General features: G+C 60.0%; 1 protein-coding gene across 2 annotated transcripts in view; it reads right to left on the reverse strand.

Moving 5' to 3' along the window:
- Positions 1 to 20237, reverse strand: part of VAV2 (vav guanine nucleotide exchange factor 2) — a 193300-nt gene extending 173063 nt beyond the window's left edge. The window contains exon 1 of one of the 2 annotated variants that reach the window (XM_058524427.1): positions 19678 to 20237. In XM_058524427.1, the coding sequence (XP_058380410.1) occupies positions 19678 to 19881 (204 nt within the window). In that variant the 5' untranslated portion in view covers positions 19882 to 20237. The remainder of the gene's footprint in view (positions 1 to 19677) is intronic. The other variant, XM_058524428.1, reaches the window with a different exon arrangement.
- Between the last annotated feature and the right edge of the window lie 508 nt (positions 20238 to 20745).

The following is a 20745-nucleotide window of genomic DNA, read 5'->3' on the forward strand; positions in this document are numbered from 1 at the left end:
CAGGCTTTCTGAAAAGGAGGGCTGTGAGTATCCAATCCCAGGGGATGATGGTGTCGCCTCTAGAACTTCCAGACGCCGGGCAGCCCTTACGGCAGGGCTGTAAAAACGCCACGTGTCATCACATTGGAGGCACGGTCAGACGCAAGACTCCAGCGACTGGTGTGCCACCGGAGAACACCACCAAGGAGCCCTGACACACCACGACCACACGGCTCCCGGACCCCCTGACTTCAGAGATGTGAGAACATGAAAAAACACCCATCTTGGAACGGATGAAATAGGTGCCCGGAAAGACATCTGGGACGGGCGTAGAAACGAGAGAAGAGGTTTCTGGATGGTGAGAGCAGCACAGCCCAGCTCTGGACTCACCCAGGGGCTCGCAGTCAGATGTAAACAGTTTCCTCTGGGTGGTGAGCAGACCAGTCAGCCTTAAACACACAGCTGTCTGTATCTGGTCCTGCCCACGCCAGGGCCTGTGGACCAGGAGAAGTGTGCTGTTCCAGGACAGCCCTCGAGGCTCCAGGGTCCCTACCCATGGGTCATCCAGGGGGGCCCAGACAAAGCTGGGTCTGTCCTCCTGGGGGCAGGGCCCAGATACCCCTCGACAGGCACGACACCACGGACAACTGCCGTCCCCTCTCCTCTCACGGCGGCGCCAACCGCCCACTATGCACCACCTTACATTCCAGAACCTGGCGTCCCCAAATGGAGGGAGGGGCAGCCGGGACATGGAGCTCATCCTGACTCTGACTCCCCTGTAGTGTCAGAAGATGGCGCCTCATCCTCTGACAGCCCTGGGCTCTCCCCAGGGTCCACCCAGCACAAGCTCGGACCTTGGGGATGAGACCCCAGAGGGCCGGCCCACGTGCGGCCACCCAGAGTGGCGGCAAACGCTCCTTGCCGCAAAACTGACGAGGCTGGCAAGTTACCCTCCACAGAACCCGCCGTGCGGTTGTTTCCCGATTAAAGCTTTACCGGATCAATAGCAATAAAGCAGTCCCAAAGAAATCAACCTAAGGCAATGCCCTTTTTAAGAAAAACCACTCTTTCCATAGGCAAAACCCTCTTAAAAATAACACATAACTATTCTGAGTTCTGCGGCAGTTCGCCAGGTCTCTGCAAAGGCCACCGTGTTACCTGCAGGAGAATCGAACGCGCTGGGGTCTGCACTTCCCCAGAGCGCCGGGTTCCAACGTGCCCGCCCGCCCCGCGCTTCCAAGGGATGAGTGTCAGCATCTGTTTACAGCCCTTTGAATAAACTGAGCGCTTCTGAAGACAAAGGTGTTAGCATGGTAGAGAATATAATTACAAGGAGGGAGACAGTCTGGAATTAAGTCCTATGCTAATCAAAGGTGTTTCTGTCCGAGACCAGGCTCTGCAAGAGGCTACAGAGCTGGGCACACGGAGGCCGGAGCCAGCATGACTCCCCCCACCCCAAGTCCAGCCTGGACACTGATGTGGTCAGTCACAGAGACCGGAAAAGAAGCAGGAAGCTCAAAGCCAGACAGAGAACACAACGGGATGGGGCTGCAACATCCCCCAACTCCGGGCAGGGCAGTTTCCGGACGGATGGCTGGGAGAGCCAGGCCTTCCCTGGGCCCTCGGCCAACGGTGGACCTTGAACCCATAGGGACGAATCTGGATGGCCTCACCATCGCCACTGCCGCCCAAGCCCAATGTCAGGGTACCCTCCCTCTCCATCACCCTACGTGCGATCAGTGGCCAGCCCTGCCCACCCTCCCCCACACCCCAGAGCCTGGTGTTTCTCCCCTGTCCCCTACACTGCCCCCCCCACCACAGTGCAGGCCCGATCAGTTTTCCTGTCAGGGTGACCACATCCGCCTCCTCCCAGCCTCCCGGACTCCAGGCCTGCCCTCCAGTCTACTGGAGGTAGCGCTACAGTGGAATTTTCTGAAGCCAAATCAGTCAGATCACGTTCTCTCCAACCCACTTCCAGGGCTCCTCGGCACCTAAGATAAAGCCACCCCGCCACCACCCACCACCCTGCCTCCTTGGAGGCAATGTCTCTGTGTTCCTCTCACCTCCCCTAGAGGTGACAGCTCCTCCCACGGTCCTGGGCCTCTCTGCTCTCCCCCCAGACGCTGGCATCCTTGAAGGAGGCACTGGGTCTCACGCATCTTTCCCTCCCCCAGATGGCCAATCGCGCACAGGCAGCAGGTGCTCAGTGCGTGGTCCCTGAAAGCTGGAAGGTCCAGAGGACCTGTCAAAGTTGCAGGAAGAGGTGGTAAAATCTAGGAAGACTCCCTGGAGGAGAGGAGAGGCCTGGCAGACCTTAAAGGAAAAGGTGCCTCTGACAGGCGGCAGGGAAGGAAGGCCTGCAAGAAAAGCAGCAGCCCTCACCCCGGAATCCGAAGACAAGTGAAGTGACCACCATCTGTTTCACAGGCACAGAAAGGCCTGGGGCCAGATGTCCTCCACCAGGAGCCCACCTGTGCCCCGGCACGGTCCATTACACCACGTGGAGACTCAGACAGAAACCAGAGCCCGCCAGGTCCAGAAAGTGCATTTCACAAGAAGTGGCAGTTTCCAAAGTGAAGAATGGGAAACCAGCTGCACGTCCCAGTGCCTACTGGGACCCGGGGACTGCAGCCCACACCGAGGCCTGAGACCACCAGGACCTCGCCGAATCACACGCAGCAGCAGCCCATTTTACAGATGAGCCAAGTGAGATTTGGGTGAAGGGAGTGATTAACAAGCTTGTCCAGAGCACACACGGCCACACCAGCCATGGGGCAGCTTCTCCTCTGAGCCCCGGCCATGGCCGAGCCCGCACATGGGCAGCCTCCCATTCTTTGGAACCCACCTCCAGCCCCCAGCCCAGCCACAACCAAGGGAGTTCCTGCTGTCCTCAGAGGCCCAAGGGGGCTGGGTACAAATGCCCCAGCCCCTGGCACCTTGTCGCCTGCTCCGTGGCCTCTCGGTGCCATGTGCACCTCCACACGTGGGGACAGGCTGACTGGCGAGTCAGTGTCCCCACAGTAAACACGGATTACGTCCCGAGCAATCTCGTTTTAATCTACAGCTCTGCTCTCCCCGTGCCTCACTGGCTAACAGATGTTTCGTTTAAGCAGCTAAATTACTACAAAATACACCCAAAGAGATGACAGGCCAATTTCTCCCCAGGTTTATTTGCATGAAGAAGGAACAGTGTGTGAAAAGTCTATCTTCCCTTTTCTGAGGATAAAAAAAAATTTTATTACTCACATGAGTTAAGAAAAAAAGAGAGTGGTTGCCAGCACATGAATTACCAATGGGAGTGTTCAGATGGATATAAATCCCGCATCTCAGGAGCCCACTGGGGCCGTGCGGGAGAGGATGCTGAGGCCACAGGTGCGAGGGAAGCCACGGGTTCGAGTCCCGCCTCCCTCTCCCACCAGGAAACTCATACAAACCCCCGTGCTCTCTGAGCCTCAGTTTCCAAAGCTGTCAAATGGGTGATGATGGCTCCCACCCCAGGCGGCTGCTCTGTGCTAGGGCCAGGACCACAGCCCAGCGCCTCCAGTACTGTGACTAGTTATGACCATCGAGGCATTGCTAGGCAGCCCCCAGAGCAGCCCAGGGCAGGCACAGCACGGCAGGTGACTCTGTCGTGACCAAGGAATGCTGGAGGGGGCTGAGCACTCTTGCACACGTAGAAACTGTCCTGGCTGGATCCACTGTTCACTACCGAGAGGCAGTCCACGTGCCGGCCTGCACTTCCCTGGGCTGCCAGATGGCAAAGCAGAAGAAAGGCTGAGGGTCAGAGCCACTCTGCTGGCTAAGGCGAGACGTGGCCATGACACTCTGGCCTCCTGCCCAGGCTGACCATGTCCCACCCTACAGGAGACAACCACCACTAGCCAGAGGCAGGTGGGAGGGAGGGGGCAGGACAGGGGCCCCAGAGCTGGTCCAGAGCTGAGCCACAGCCACGGGCCCCCAGCACCAACAGAACCAGCTGTTCAGCGGCCACCTACACCAGGGCCCTGACTCATGACTGGGAGGTGGCCACGGCGCCCCCCAAGCAGATAGCGTGGACAGAGCTCTGCAGGCAAAACCCCAGAGCCTAGGCCACTTCAAGGAGAGTGGAGGCTAGCCAAATAACCCAGAGGAGGCAGGCGGCATCACCCAGACTCACAGGGATGCAGAGAGGCACAGAGCAGAGGCCTCCGATCAGAAGGCACAGCGCAGACGGCAGACCACGCCTGGCCTCCTGAGCCCAAAGTCCACTGGGACTGGTTCACACACACTCCTGGTCCCAGAAATGAGACGACACCATGTTGACAAGAAGCCCGGCTACACAACCGGCTGCAGAGACGAGCCAGACCGTGAACATACACACTTACGACTGTGGTCAAGGCGAAGTTTACAGCCTGGGTTTACCAACTCGGTCACCCACTCCCAGGCAAGTCATGTGTCCTCCACAGCCCACCCTCGGCTTCCGCTAATGAAACCATCAGGAAGCCACTGCCCCCACCTGTGACCCTTCGGTGGGAACATCTGCAGAGCTCCCACCCCAGCCTCCCTGCAGCACTGAGTGGCGAGTGGGGAGGCTCCAGGAGCACCGCGGCATCAGCTACCAACGGACGCTGAGATTCTCCCAGATGCACCAGAAAACCCACATCATTAAGGAAAGCAGACGCTGCCTCCTCACGCGGGTTCCCCGCAACAACTGCAGCTCCTGGGGTGGCTGGTCTGCCACGGGGCGCCAAGAGAAAACGCCCCTCCTTAGGACGGGATGGGTTGCTCCAACCAGAGCCCGGGGACTCGCCGAGTCAGAGGCAGGGCGGCTTCCCACAAGAGCAGCTACACAGCACAGATCCCGCACTCCCTCCTGATGCCCCGACGGAAGGTGGCTGCTTTCTGTTATTCACTCCTGCAAGGGGGACGGCAGAGGCTGCAGGAGCCTTCCTCCCATCCCCGCCTGGGGCACTGAGAGCAGAAATGATGGCCCCATTTACAAGTGGGGCAGCTGAGACTCAGGTACAGAACAAGTGGCCCGAGATCTCCCTGGACCAGTCTTCCTTCATCACTGACCCTGATCAGGAGCTGGCCACACACAGGAGGTGGGAGGAGAGGGGACTTTCTCCTGACAGCTCAGCTGAGGAGCCCTCCAGGGCCACCCTGTTTAAGGCACTGAGTCGAGAGCCTGGAGCAGAGGAGGCCGTTTCCTGGCTCATCACCACTCAAGGCTCACTCCTGGAGAGAGAAGGAAAGTCTTGAGGAATCCCCAGGTAGCCCTGCCCAGGGCACCCAGCCCTGCCTCCATACCCTGAGTCACGGGAAGAGCGGCCCAGGCAAGAAAGGGCCACGAGGAAGACATATAGAAGGCCACGAGGAAGGCCACGAGGAAGACACATGGAAGGCACATGGAAGGCCACATGGGGCACAGGGGATCTAGGCAAGTGCCTTCTGTGTACAGATGTACAGAACCCAACAGCCACCCTTTGTCAGGCACTGGCCCTGCCTGGCCCAGTGCTCGGCACGCCCTGAGCATCATCTTCCTTCAGCCTCAGGACCCGCCTAAACAGGAGAAACCAGTGTTATCCCATGAAACTCAGAGAAGTCAAGAAACTTGCTGAAGTCACACAACCAGAGCATAATGGGTCTCGTGTGCCTGGGCACATCTGACTCTCTCCCGTACCCCCAGCTGGGGACTGTCACCCGAGCACTCCTATACCAGTGGCTTATGGTCCTAACCCTCCAGGTGTGCCTGCCCCTGGTGGCCATCAGCAATGGGCAGCCGTGCAGACATCACCCAGCCCCGTTTTACAGAAGGAAAGAGATCCAGAGATGGGGAGACAGGCTGACCATGCTCAGCCCACACCCACCCACCAGAGCAGGAAGAGGTGCCCAAAGAAAGAATCCCAACCATCAACCGGGGGGCCCCAGATGCCCCACGCAAGGGCGGGCGCCTGGTCCTTCTCCCCAGGGACGTTCCTAGCGTGCGGCTGATGGGACTCACACATGCCATCACACCCCTACATCAGGAGAGAGCACACCCACGTATGCCCCCTCAGGAGGAAGACACAAATGCCGGACCCCGCAGGCTCTGCAGTGGGTGTCAAATTCCCGCTCAGTTTACTGCACAGAAAGGGCAGCTGGGCAGAGACCAAGGCACCCAAGGAGGAAAATGAGATGGCAGGAAACCAGGGCTGGCAGGGCCAGGTGCCAACCCAGGCCTGGCCTGAGATCAATAAGCCGGGAAAGGGGCAGGTGGGGGGAGTTGTTGACCTGTTCTAGAACTCTCCTCCCCACCCCTAGCCCACACCCACCTGCACCTGGCTGACTCCCACTCCCTGTTCAAGGTTCAGCCAAAAGGTCACTTTCTCCAGGAAGGCTCCCTGACTCCATCAGGACTGGGTAGCCCCCTCCTCCGCCCTGGTTCTCCCACCCACTCAACACGGAGCCCCGAGCAGTGACAGAACCCCAAGAGAGAAGGCTTCTCCTCCAAAGCTTTCCAGGTCATTCCTATCCGTTAGCAGAAACTAGCACTTGTTACTCCCGTAGAGGGGGCCCAGTCCATCCCAGCCAACATGAGATCCCCCCTACTCTGGTGCCTGAACTGGAGGCAATAAAAGTCTCAGGCCATCAGCTCCCACCCGAGAGGCAGAGCCAGTTTCCTTCTCGCAGTGGTGGGCACCCCACCATGTCCCCCGAGACTCGCCACTCCTGGGCCTGCCCCAGCACTGCCCTCTGTGCCTGAGGCTGCCTCCTGGCCCAGGACCCAGCAGCAGTGGCAGAGACCTCGGGTTCCCCTCCCCCCAGCCCCGCACCTTGGAGGACATTCTCACGGCTCTTCCCTCCCTGGCCTCACCTCCCGTCTGGGGGTCTGCTCTGTTAACCCTCACACATGGGGTTAACGAGTGCTGGACGCTGGGCAGGGCACGTCACTCACATGAGCTCCTTCACCTTTCAAAATAGTGTGGTGGGAATTATTATGATCAGCAACCGCATCCCCCATTTACAGACAGGGAAACTGAGGCTCAGGGAGATGAAGAGATTCGCCAGATTTCTCACAACTGATGAATGACAGAGACAGGACACAACATGGAGCTCCTTCCAGAGTCCAGACTCCCACTCACCCCGTCCTGCCTGGAGCGGCCAGGGAAGGCCACGCAGGCTGGACCCGTCCAGTGTGCACAGCGGACCAGCACGTTTCCAGGGCCCACGAAAGTGTCTTATGCCGAAGACATTTAAATATACACTAATAGTATATTCGCCTTCACCCTAACACAGCCATAAAACACGACTTTTAACGTTTCTTACAGAAGAAGGAGCCCACACAGGCGAAGCTATCCAGGGCCCATGAAAGTCACTGGGGCCCCGAGGCCTCAGCCACCGCGGGCATGGTCCCCAGTGCTCACCTGCCAGGCACGTGCTCAGATTCCTCACGTGATGCTCCTCCGGACCCATAAGGGGAGGCTATTTTTTTTACTGTGGTGAAGTACACATAACATAAAATGTGGTACATCCACACTGTTGTGTAACCACCACCACTATCCAGTTCCAGAACTTTTTCATCACCCCAAACAGAAACTAGTCCCCGCAAGCAGTCCCTCCCCATTCTCCTCCCCCAGCCCCTGACAACCAATGATCTACTTCCTGTCTCTACGGATTTGCCTCTCCTGGACATTTCACACAAGTGGAACCAGACAATACGTGTCCTTTTGTGTCTGGCCTCTTTCATTCAGCATCATGTTCTCAGGGTCACCCACGTTGCCCTGGGCGTCAGTGCTTCACCCCTCTCTCTGGCTGAATCATGCCCCTCTGTCTGGATGGACCGCCTGCTGTTTATCCATTCACTCGCTGAGGAAGATACTGTTTTCACCCCCATCCTACAGAGGAGGAAACTGAGGCTCCACAAGGATCAAGCTCAAGGGCCCCCAGTGGTGGGTAGCAAAGCCAAGACTCCAGCCCTGAGCCCTAAGCACACTGACTGTGCCTGGACACCACGAGAGATGGGGGCGCCTGGACTCTTCTACAGCAGAGACCCGGGAGAACAGCCACGCAGCAAGTGGAGGAGCCCGGCTCCCCATCTCAGGCCTGGGCCACGCCCGGCTGCCCTGTCTCCCTCCTGCTTCCTTTGAGCTCTGGGGTGAAAATAAATAAAACCCAGAGGCATCCGGACACAGAGGAAAACAGCTCAGATCTGAAAGGTATCTTGTCTTCCACCCAAACGACTGCTGGATCTCTGCTCTCTCCTGTCCCAGATGCAGATAAGCTGGGGGCTGTGGGCTGGAAGCACAGACGCCCCAGTCTCTGGGGCAGAGGGTAAATGAAGAGTGGGAGGAGCTTAGGGGCAAGGGAACAAGGGACTCAGGGTGTGGCTTTCATGAGCATGAGAGACCAGAACCTTCTGCCACCCCAGGGGGACCTGGAGACAGCGTGTGAACAGACTAATGCTTCCCTAGGTGCCCTGTGTGCCCGGGTCACGTGGGACAGCCTTGGGAACCAGACACCCCTCACACAGTTGAAGGATGGGACGGTCCCTACTGCATCTGTGACCACAGTCACATGGGGCACCTCCCCGTTCCTGGAGGGACACTGAGGCTGGGGGGCAAAGCGCCACCTCCCCCACCAGGCCAGAGCTGCAGGAACACTCCCGCCGACCACAGCCAACCCCAGAGGGGAGGACAGGCCGCAACACCGAAACCCAAGCCTGGGAACTCTGGTGTGAGGAAGGCCGAGTGAGTCCAGACCCGCCTCTCGGAGCTCTGTGGCCCTGGCAGGCGGCTCAGCCATCAAACGAGGCCGCGGCGTCCCCTCACCCGGGGTCGTGGTCGTCTGCACTCCGCACGGCGCCTGCACCACCCTCCCCCGGCGGCATCTGTTTAGGAGACAAATATGACGATCAGGCAAATGTTGATGAGAACTGGAAACGTGTGCACGACTGGGGAAATCAAGGCGCGTGTAGGAGGGAGGCCAGGCAGAGGCAGGGCTGGGGTGAGACCGACAGGGAGATGCATGGAGCAGAGAAACATCTGGAAGCCAAACCTGCCCACCTGGAAAATGAATCCTCCTGGCACGCCCCGACCCCGTTGCCTGCTGTGTCTCAGGGAGACACTTCTGCTGTAGCTGCAACAGCCACAAGCCCCAAACAGAGCGATGAGCTTGTCACAGGGGAACCGGGAGGCAGTGACGGCAGCATTTCAAAAAGTCCTTTGACAGCAGAAGACAGACCAGTGCCCCCTCCCCCAGCACAGATGGCACCACTGGTCTTGGGGGCCCTCAGGGATGGGCCCCCATTCCTGGAAAGGCCTGGAGGCTAATGAGCCCAGAGGAGGGTACAGGAGGCCAGGCGGCCGGCAGCTGAGCCCCCTGCCCACCTGGGCCGGCTTCAGCCAGATGCCCCATGTGCACGCCGCCTCTGAGACTAAAGGCACAAAACAAAACAAACCAACAGAAGCGCTTACAGCTTCAAGTTTAAGTTGGCTCGGGGGATGAGGAGTAGGTGTGTTAAAAATAATTACTTTAATCCTTATATAAACTCTACAAAGACCGACAAGGAACCCCACAAAGCAGAAATAGCATGTGTCTCTAGCAGCACTTAGACTTCCAAAATCCACCTGGCAGGTGTCCAGAGCCTCGCGTGGGTGCCACCACCCCCGGGCCTGGCACCCCCTGCACGGCCCCGCCTCCCTCTGTGGCCGCTTGTTTGTTATTCTTGTTTATCTTTTGGATTCAGAAACCAAAACAGTCACAGTGGCTACAGGATGCTGACCAGAGAGCCCCTGAGAGCACGGAGTCTCAGAGGACCCAGAACACGGCACCCGAGCATGGGGCTCGTCCAGGCTGGGCAGGGGGCTCGTCCCACCCAAGTGTGGGGTGCGTGTGGCCGGTTCCGGAACCCAGTGTTAGAGCGGGTCTGCAGGTCCCGCAGTGTCCACTCCCGTGCACTAGACTCCTCTCCCTGTCATGTTTAGGGGCCCGTGTCAGGGGAGGGGCATTTACACGAAGAGCTGAGACGCCAGGAGTCAGGGCTGGAGGGAGAGGAGGACTCCCCACGGTGGGTGCAGGGGGCACTGTCCACTGAGCACCTTTCACATCCAGACACTGGGCTGGGAGCTTTGGGGGACCTCTTCCCTCTGTCCTCAGCCAAACCCCGTGAGGTGCTGTTAGAAGCCCCTTTTACAGACGAGGAAACAGGGGCCCGGGGGAGAGTCGCCCAGCCAAGAAGTGGCAAGGCAGGATTTGAACCCACGTCTGAGAGGGCCCAGCACTGCACCCGTCTCCACCCCAGGGACAAGCTGGCGGCCACCCCACCGCCCACAGCGCACGAGGCCAGGCTTGGGGTGAGAAAGCGGCTCCCCAGGCCAGGGCTGCACCAGGGCAGCTCCGCCAGAGTGGGTGGGCCCAGGGGTCCCAGGGTGCACGAAGGAGCAGACGCCGTGCAGCCATCCGGAATGGGACAGAGGATGTCGAGAGGGTGGGAGGAGACACAGACACGAGACTTCTTGTGGCAGACTTGAAGGCCCGTGCACAACACAGACGGTGAGGAGCTGACCCGAGCCCCATGGCTGGGCCCCAGACACACGCAGACCCCTCACCCAGAGACCTCCGCTTCAGGCCCAAGAGGCCTGAACTTCACTTCAGCAGGCGATCGGCCCAGTTCCAGCTCCAGCTCAGGGCTGAAACAGCACTGGAGGAGAGCAGGTGCAGGACCGGGGAGAGAGGACACAAGCAAACTCGTCAGAGAGCATGGCTGGCGGGGGGGGGGGCCCTGTCGCCCCCTTGGGAAGCCTGCCTGAGCTTCCTGCAGGACAGCCCCCACCTCCTGCCTGCTTTCTCTCTCTGCATCTGAAAGTGCCAGCTTTATTTCTTCAGGCATCCCTTTTTCCGTCTCCCCCTCCAGGAGGTCAGCGACACAGGACAGGAGTTTCCGTCTGTTCTGCGGATGCTCAGGAATGAGAGCTGAGTAAATGACGGAGTGCACCCCCCGCCCAGCTGCCTGGGAGCAGGTCCCCAACCTCCTCACCTATCGAGGATGGTGCCAGGGGCTTGTTTTGCTGGCGGAGGGAGAGTGGAGTGACTAGAGCCCCCGAGGCCAAGAGACCTGCTCAGGGTGGTGACAGGCCTTGGCCCCCATGCAGCTGTGAGACCTCTGGCTGCCCCAACACCTCTCCACTAACCAGGCCACAGCCACCCAACCCAGTTCCTCACAGGGTCTCCCGAGGCCCAGGGGAGGTGCCCGAGCTGGGCAGTCAGGGAACAAACCCTCCCAGGATGGGGCATGGCCAGGCCGCAGATCTAGAATAGCAGGGAGCAGAGTGGGAGCCCCCACAGAGCCCCGTCTCTGCAGCACCCACCCATCTCCAGCCTTTAGTTAGCGAAAGGCATCCAGTTTTCAAGACCAGCTCAAGCGCCACCTCCTCCATGAAGCCCTCTGCAGTCACCCTGCCGCCAGGGATCCAAACGCTGGCATCTGCTGAGGACGAGCACAGCCCCCAATGTAGTCGACAGCAGATCCTGCGTCTGCTCCATCCCCAGCCCCGGCCAGCCCAGGGGGTCCTTGGGAGCAAGAGAGGCTGTGAGACCCCTTCCCACAGGTGTCCCTGGTCACTCTCAGAGGGAGGAGAGGGCCACCGTGCCCGATCCCGGGCCCTCCACTCCTTGGCCAAGGATGCTCCATCCTTCTGAACACTGGCCACCACACCACCTCTGGGCAGAGGGCAAATTGAGTGGGAGGGGCTTCAGGCTTGGGAAGGAGAAAAGGTTGAGCCCCAGGGCCCTGGCAGCCCACCCTCCCTTTACCACTTGTGGCTCTGCTGCAGCTGGGCGGCCAGAGGTGAGGTGAGGCCAGGTGGATGGGGAAGGCAGCTGCCCCAAGAGGCAGGACCACCCCCACAGACTCCCGCAGGCTGCCCACTGGGGCCACTCTGGATGCCGAGGGAGGGGCAGGCAGTGGGGGAGTGAGGGCCGGTGCCCAGCCAGCAGGAGCAAGCCGGCCACCATGGGCACGGGCTGGGGCGCAGTGTTCTGAGACTTACGGGGCCTCGGGCGAGCAAGGACGACACCATGCCCGCATGTTCCCCCCAAAATCCTCCCAACAGCCTGCGAGGGGGGCCACAGTCATCCCCTTTTCAGACAGGGAGACCCCAGCTCGGCCCGGTCAATAACACCATCAGCACTAAGATTCTCACCGCAGCCGGGTGGCCGAGTGTGGCCCCCTCCGCTGCCACGTCGGGGAGTTCATCTTGCTCGCTAAATGTCTGAAAGCCTATTCGCGGTCAGCGCTGTTCCAGACACGAGGGCGCCCAGCCTCTGGAAGCCCCGGCTTCCTCATCTAGAAAGTGGGCTGAGAGCGGACCCCCAGCCACAGCTGCTCTGAGGACAAGACGAGGTCACCGACGCAGCCCTCGGCACATTTTCCGGCACAAGGTAAGCAGGGGAGAAAGCCTTGTTCTGGTTGAGCACTTTCTGTTTGAGCAGCCGGCGCCAGGGGCTCTGGATACAAATGGAGACACGATTGCAAACTGTGATAGGAACCTCGAGGGGGGAGCCCAGGGGATCAAGACACCTTCACAGGCCCCAGAAGGCCCCTAAGCAGAGCCAGGCCCACTGCCTGGCTTTGTGCAACCCGCTGCTTGGTGTTGCAAAGCCTCGCCTGGCTTTGTCCAGCCTACAGGCTAAGGAAAGTTTTCACATTTTCAAATGGTTGGAAAAAAATCAAAATAATAGTATTTCGTGACACGTGAAAATTACACAAAATTCAAATTTAATTCTCCACAAATCAGCTCTATTGGCGCACAGCCACACTCATTCATCTACAGCTCATCTCTGGCTGCTTTCGCACCATGAGGGCAGAGTTGAGGAGTTACGACAGAGACTTTCTGGTCCACAAGGCCTAAAATATTTACTGTCTGGCCCTCTCCAGAACACGCTTGCCAACCCGGCTCTGGGAGAGGGGTGGGCGGGCCGCCTGGCGCTCGGGATGAAGGAGCTGGACTCCAGGGGCGGTCAGGAAGGAGGTCTACCCGGCAGGGCCTCAGCCATAGGGCTGCAGGGTTGAGTCCCGGCATCTGCCTAAACCAGGGGCCCCCCGCACCAGCCCCAACCAGCACTGCCTTGTCCCAGGCGTCCCACCCCTAAAACTCAAGAAGCCACAGCCAAGGACACGGCTTGGACACAAGGACAGAAGGAAGAGGCTAGAGGGCATCAGGCTGCTGACCACCCAGTCTAGGATCCAGCACCTTCCTCTCCAAGAAGACATCCTCGGTCACCTGAGCCTCGTGGCATGAAAGGGCTCAAATGAGGCCTTGGGGTGGGGGCACACCGTGGCTACTCACCCTTGTCGGGCCCCCAACAAGGCTGCTGCCCCCATCCCCAAGCCCAGACACAGCTGAGCCCCCCATTCCTGGCACTGAGAACCCAGACCACATTTCCAGAGCCCAGACTGTGGACAGACTCAGGTCGTCCCCCATGACGGCCTCCCCACCCAACAAGTAGCGTTCTGCTTGGTTTCATCCCGGCTGGCTCACACCAAAGCCAGATTTTTGCAATCAGTGCACTCGGCACAAACAATTCACTTTACACCAGTGCCAGGTTGTGCCCTCCTGGTGACCTGGGCACATGATGCCCATCGGCCTTTCCCGCTGATTCCAGACCCAAGCCTCACACTCTGCTCCGCACAGCCCTGAAGGTGCCCCTCTGGTCAGTGGGGTCAGTGCTAACCACAGACCCGGTCCATCGGCCTCTCCCTCCCACCCCCGCTCCCTAGGACTCGGCTCCTGCTGCACACACACCCTGCCACGTGGAAATGCTGATGTCCGGGAAGCAGTGTTTCTCAACCTTCTTTTCATCATCACCCCACAAGAAGCCTGTTCAGGCACTTCTCCTAATCACCCTCCCCGCAGGAGATTTTAATGCCAAAGATGTGCTGTGTCTCTGTTCCATACTCTATGTACATCTGTGCTTTATACGTAAAAACGGTAAGATTTCTTCACCCCCAAAGATCTGATTTCCACCCCCTTCGGGGCAATACCTCTCCTGCTCAGAATGCATGAGTTAAATAAAATATATTATTAAAATTAATGTTACACATTTCTTTTTACACTTTTAATGTGACGACCAGAAATTTTAAAATACAGGTGTGGCTCACATTTTTCTGTCTGGCAACACTGATGTAGGTAGAAAACAATTACAAATGTAAACGCGTGCAGGCACGCATGTGTACATGGACACGCAAATATCCGCATGCATGTACTCACACGCACACACACACAGACTCCCCAGGTCCGACCACTCAGAGTGCCTGGGGGCAGGGACACCCCAGCAGCGGTGTGCACACCTGCACCCAGATCTTGGCTTCTAAATACCCCTCTCCACCATGCAACCAGAGCTCCTCGGAGAAACGGCTGATTCCTGCACCGGGACAAAGAGAGATACAAGAGAGCCCGGACATCTTGTGCTGGAAAGGAAGGAGGTGGTCAAAAAATGATAGGAAGCAGTTCCCACTGGTCAAACCCAAGACAATTTGAGCATCAAATAATGCCAGTAACAGATGATAACCGTGGAGTAAAACAAGAAGCCATAATCCAAACTGGGAGAGACAGAGGACGGAAAGAAGAGAAGGAGAGAGGACTAGATGTTTCCATCATCTCGAAGCACCTTCTTGAGAATATCTGCAAACTACAAGGGCGGACAGAGGAACTTCACAGTTGAGACGCCTGGCAAACACAGCCTTAATCAAGCGATGAAAGCCTACCCCCAGCAATGGGACAGATATAAATCACGTGACCCCTGGAGGAAAGGCTACAGCCACAGGCCTGCTCTGCTCCCCTAACGTGCGTGACCTGAGTCTGATGGCAGGGAGATGTCTGATGAACCCAAATGGAGGGACGCTCAGAAAGAAAAGGAGCCTGTCACCTTCACAAGTGTCAAGGTCACAAACCTGAAGGAAAGGTTGAGAACCGCCCCAGACAGAAAGAGGATGAAGAGAAACGGCCGGGGGCAGCACACAGCCCCGGCTTGACCCTTTTGCAGAAAGGGCCATTTATTAAAATACTTGTCAAACCTGAGCGGGTTACATGGCAGGACCCCCACTGCCGCTTTCTGGATTTCGATGGCTGCACTGCGGTTATGGAGGAGAATGCTCTTGCTGTGGGAAACACACTAAAACACGCAGGGGTGTAGGGCACCAGGTCACCCACTAACTCTCAAATGAGTCAAGAAAAAGTTACGTGCACTGCACTTACAGCTTTTCCATAATCTGAGGTATTTTCAAAATTAAAAAAAAAAAAAGAAATCCGCTTTAAAAAGAAAAAAAGAAGAGGGGCCGGCCCGGTGGCGCAAGCGGTTAAGTGCGCGCGCTCCACTGCGGCGGCCCGGGGTTCGCCGGTTCGGATCCCGGGCGCGCACCGAAGTACTGCTTGGTAAGCCATGCTGTGGCGGCGTCCCATATAAAGTGGAGGAAGATAGGCACCGATGTTAGCCCAGGGCCGTCTTCCTCAGCAAAAAAAAAAGAGGAGGATTGGCGGATGTTAGCTCAGGGCTGATCTCCTCACAAAAAAAAAAAAAAAAAAAAAAAGAAAAAAAGAAGAGACTTCCTTGTTTCCGCTGGAATCAGCCTTCCTCTCGCTGCTCCCCAGCAGCCCTGGATTGGGAACCAGCACCCTCCTGCCTCCACTCAGGAACTCTCCGGACACTGAAGGTCGCTTGTTCAGTCATCATGCATCTCCTCAACACCTGCTATGCATCCTTGCTTGCCTGGCAGCACCATGAGAACAGGGACGGGGCCCAGCCTGCGCCCAGCGCCCCCGCCGAGCACAAAGCCCGCCCAGCAGTGCAGGGGCTCAGCAACTACTCCTCTAACGAAGAAACAAAGTGACGAAGCAGTGAAGGAGAGAAGGGGCGCAGGCTCTGCAGGACCCAAGATGAAGACGCGGAGGGGATCACACAGGTCTGGAGGGGAGACAGACAACCACACACGGATGCTGGCGTCCCTCCCTCGAAATCTACCCAGCTCCTAGGTTCTGGAGAGTGGGCAGCAAGAGCATGGCTCTCAAGTGATGTATGCACGAAAACAAAGTGTGCAAAGTGCAGGGTTAGGGGTACATGCCAGGTCCACGAGGGGCCAAGGCCATGCTCGCCATGCCACCACACAGAAGAGAGTGGAATCAGAAGAGGCTTCCTAGAGGAGGGGGCCTCAAGACTAGCTCCTACGGGAAGAACCAGGCCAAGAGGAGTGGAGGTCTTCCAGCAAGGGCACAGCACATGATGGACACTGATGGAAAAGGCATGGGGGCGGCGAGCAGGCTGGAGCGTCAGGCACGGGGCATGGACGGGAAGGGGCTGATGCTCGACGTATGGGCAGGGAAAAAACCCTGGTGGGTCCCCGGTCCCAAGCCCTCTCTGTGCCATGTCCCTGCAGACGGGCTTTCCAATCTGTGCTACGGGGAGGAGGCCTGCCAGGGAGGTGTGGGCAAGAGGCCGGGGGGGTGGTGCCCTCAAGGTTCAAAGTGCAGAGCCAACGCTGTCTGCTGGCATCAGCAACCTCAGGACCTCACCAGCGAAGCCACTCCAGACACGTGCAGTCTCTTATTAGGATCAGCAGATTGTGGCCATATCTAATTAGTTTAATTAAACCCAAGGTGCCTTCCAGGCATTTTGGATAAAAATATAAAGCACACCCTGCCAGCTCTGGGAGGGCTTGCCAAAGAGGCAACCTGGATCTCTCTGTGAACACCTCCTAGTATCCAGCTCCGTATACAGCAGGTGCTCAATCAGTGCACGCTGCTATCATGCTCCTTTAGGGCCAATAACCCAGCAGAGATCAACTCAGACAGGAGGGGCACTCCAAACGCTATCCTCTGAAAAGAGGATGTCACCATGGGACACCAGCGTGGCATTCTGGGGCGAGGGGACATCATGGAGGCCTCCGAGCTGGACAGGTCCCGGGCATGCCGTGACAGCAGGGAGACGGAAAGGCCTTGCCGACTCATTGCCAGTAAAGTATCTAGATCCCCACCCCCTCCATCCCGTGGGAAGAGACACACCCTGAACCACCTGAGGAGCATGAGCATCCATCCAAAAGTCCGCAAGACAGCTTGGGGCAGTCTTGAAATCAGACTTTGTTTAAACAGTCTTGGAAGGGAAACCAAACTTCGTGTCTTAGTTTTGTCACTTACTATCTGTGTGACCTGGGGCAAGTCCCTTGACCTCTCTGAGCTTTAGCTGCCTCATCTGTGCAACAGGGGTGGCGTACCCCTCCCAGGACTGGGCCTGGCTGAGTAAGATGAGTAAGACAAGGGAGCTGCGATTTTTCCTGTGATCCAACCACCGTGGACCGAGAGGACATGTTCCCTCCCGGCTCCAGGGATGGTAAGTTTCCAGATAACAAAGAGCAGCCACACAGAGAGGCCGAGTTCCTCTCTCAAACCTGGCACAGCCACACGGTAAAGAGGATTGTTCCTTTAATCGTGAACGCACAGATGGAGCCATCCGGCTAACCCCCCGACCCAGAGGATACAGGTTCACGGAGCACCTGCAGCCATCCCTGTACCAGCAACAGACCGTACCAAGATGGGTGTGACCAGCCCCACCCGCCACAAGATGACAGGCATGCTGAGCTCAGGAAGACCAGCCTCAGCCTCGAGGGCGATACCCGCCAGCGTCCAGGTGACCAGCAGAAAATCGCTAACGTTTCTGCAGCACTGCACTACGGGTGTTCTCTGTCCTCCCTTGTCAAACCCTCACAACATGGCTATGAGGTGGTGTCTACTATTACTGTCCCCATTAAACAGATGGGGAAACTGAGGCCCCAAAGGTGATCACCTACCTGGGAGATGACAGTGCCAGGTTACAATCAGAGCATGTGGCCACGAAGACACACAGACACTCATTCATCCAGTTCTCCCTACCATCCAGCCCCGCTTAACTGGGCTTCACCTGGGCTGGGGCGGGGGGCTCAAGGGGACTGTGTTGGTGTCAGTGTTGCTGCCCTACTGATGGTTCCAGGGACCCCAGGAAGTCTCTGCACTTCCTGTGCAGGGGCTGAGCCAAGCCACCTGCCACAGCCAGCGGCCCCCCTCCTCCTCCATCCTGCCCAAATCCCACTGGTGAGGGGCAGCTCCAGGACCGGCGGCTCCACTCGGCCCAGCCCTGCTATGCAGACCCACCCACCCTCGGTTGTGCCCTGTGCCCCGGCCTCCCTGCCAATCAGCCGGGAAACCCGCCAGGAGCTAGCAAGCCTGGGCAGCCCCTGCAGTTCACAGCCAAGAGCAGACACTCCCGCCCATGGCCCAGCTCTGCCCTCAGCAGCACTTCTTCCCGGCCTCAGTTTCCGCAGCCATAAAATGGAGCAAGTACTTCCCAGCTCCGGGGGAGTGAGGACAGAGGAGAGGGCTGGATCTGTGAGCACTCTGCAGCAGGGCACCTGGCCCCGGGGACCTTGGGCTACTAGCACTGAGAGTGCCTAAGGAGAGCGCTGGCTTCGGGGAGCCCTGAGGACCAGACCCAGCACCGCCTGCGCTCCCTCAATGGGCTAGCCGCTGCTGTGGTCCCCGCCAGTTATTACTGAGGGAGAGGGCGGCCTCCCTGCCCCCTCAGGGCTCTTCTTTGTCAGCGGCCACCCCCCATCCTCCCTGGGGGGGGTGTACCCCCATCTCCTTGGAAACGCGGTCACAGCCAAAGGGCAGAGACCATGTAGCCCAGCCTGGAAAGCAGTGACTCACTCGGTCCCTCCTCGCCTCGGCTCTTTTCCCATGTCACACTTGTGAATGGCTGTTGTCCACGCTGACTTGCCGAGGGCGATGGAAGAAGCGGCTGTGGGGTGAACAGGAAGGGCGCTCCTGGGCAGTGCTGGCCAGATCCAGGCTGGGTTTCTACCCACTTGGGCGCCCAGGGCCCCTTCACAGCCTGCTAAGTGGGGGTTCTGTGACCCCCAGAGGGCAGGACCGGAGCCTCAATTAGGCATAAGTCTTAGCCAAGTTCCCTTTAAGGGTCCAAGAAAGGCAGCTTCTGCCCGCCGAGCAGACATTTTTCTGTCGCCGGCGGCCACACGCGCCTCGGCCGCGACAAAGGCCACACTTGAGGGTGCTGGGGAAGCGATGGGGGCTCCTGCTCGCACCAAGTTAGGCGGCCCTGGGGGTCTGATGCCCCTCGCGCCCGCCCGGGCCCAGGAGGTGGCGACGCCGGTGAGGGGGCGGCGCCCCGGGCCCACCAGCTCCCTCCGGCCCCGAGAGCTCCCGCTCCCCGCCCCGCCGCGCTCCTCCTGCCGCGCCCCGAGCCCCGCGGCGCCTGCTCGTCCTCCTCGGGGTCCAGCCACCAGGCAAGAGGCCGGAGAACGCGACGCCTGACGAGGCCACCCGGCGCGGCGGGCTCCCCAGGGTCGGGAGGGACACTCGCAGGGCCCCGGCGCCCAGGCCCAGGAGTGGGCGGCAGTGCTGGGCGCCCCGCCCGGGTCCGAGTCTGCCCTCACCCCGGGAGGCGCAGACCGGGCAACGGGCGCTCTCAGGCAGTGGCCGCGGGCAGCGGAGGCGCGCCCCAGGCTTGCGGGACTTTGGTCAACTTCGCGCCTCCCGGGTCGCCCCTCGGAGGGCGCGCCCCCTCTCCACGCTCCCCGTCCCGCCGCTCCGGCCAGTGTCCGGGGACCGCCCGCGGCTGCGACCTAGGGGTCCGCGCGCCGGGCGGCTCGAACGCTGGGAGACCAGGGCCCCCCCGGCGCGCCCGGACCCTCACCTGGGACATCTGCGGCCGGAAGTTGATGTCCTTGAGGTCGATGGAGCCCGGGGAGAGGTTGTGCAGCAGCTGGCACAGGAGGACGCCGTCGCGCAGTGCCTGCGCCAGGTCGAAGACCACGGCCGAGGGCCACACGACCCGGTGGTTGGGCGGCAGCACTTTGCAGTCGATGAGCCAGCGGCCGCACTGCCGCCACTGCTCCATGGCGCCCGCGGCGCCCACTCGCCCACTCTCCGCGGCCGCTGGGCCCGCCGGCTCAGGGCAGCGCTCGGGCCAAAGTGCGGCGGCCGCGGGTCATCCCGCCCGCCCGCGCGGGGCTCGGCGGCCGGGGCGGGGCTTCTCGCGGGCGGCCCCGGGTCCCCGCTGCGCCGCCGCGCGTCCCCTCCTCTTCCTCCTCCTCCTCCGGCTCCTCGCGGGCCGCCGCTCCCGCCCACGTGCGGCCGCGGGGTGGGTGCCAGGCAGCGCACCGGATACCCTCTTCACACACACAAGTCCCCCCGGGCTCCGGGCCGGACTCCACGGCGCCCGCCGCTGCAGCGCTCCGCGATCCGCCCCGCCGGGCGCCGCATTCTGCGCTCGGGGCGCCCCGCGGCCACCACCGCTCCTGCCCCGCCCGAGACAAAGGCCCGGCGGGTCGCTCGCTCCGCGCGTTCGGGGCGTGAGCCGCCCTCGCCGCCGCCGCTTTGTTCGCCCCGCCTGCGGGCTCCGCGCTCTGCGCCCCGCGCTCCGACTCGGTTGCTCGGTGGCTCCGGGACTCCGGGGGCGCGGGGGCGCGGCCACGGGTGGGGCGGGGCGGGGCGGGGCCGGCGCGCTCGCCTGGCGCCTCCCCGAGCCCCAAGCACCGCCCCCGCCCCCCCCCACTTCCTGCCCCGCTGCCGCCCGCGAAAGTTTCAGAGGGCGGGGGCTGCGGCGCAGCCGGGGTCCGGGGCCCGCTGACTTGCTCCGAGGAGCACCCCGACTTTTGGGGAGCTCTGCCCTCGGGGCGAGCGACCTCGCCCATGGAGTGATGGCCGGGTCGCTGCCTCTGCGCCCCTCCTGCGTTCCGCTCCTGGTGATCAGGAGGTGGCC

This window comes from Diceros bicornis, chromosome 28, assembly GCF_020826845.1.
Source record: "Diceros bicornis minor isolate mBicDic1 chromosome 28, mDicBic1.mat.cur, whole genome shotgun sequence".
NCBI classification, from domain to species: Eukaryota; Metazoa; Chordata; class Mammalia; order Perissodactyla; family Rhinocerotidae; genus Diceros; species Diceros bicornis.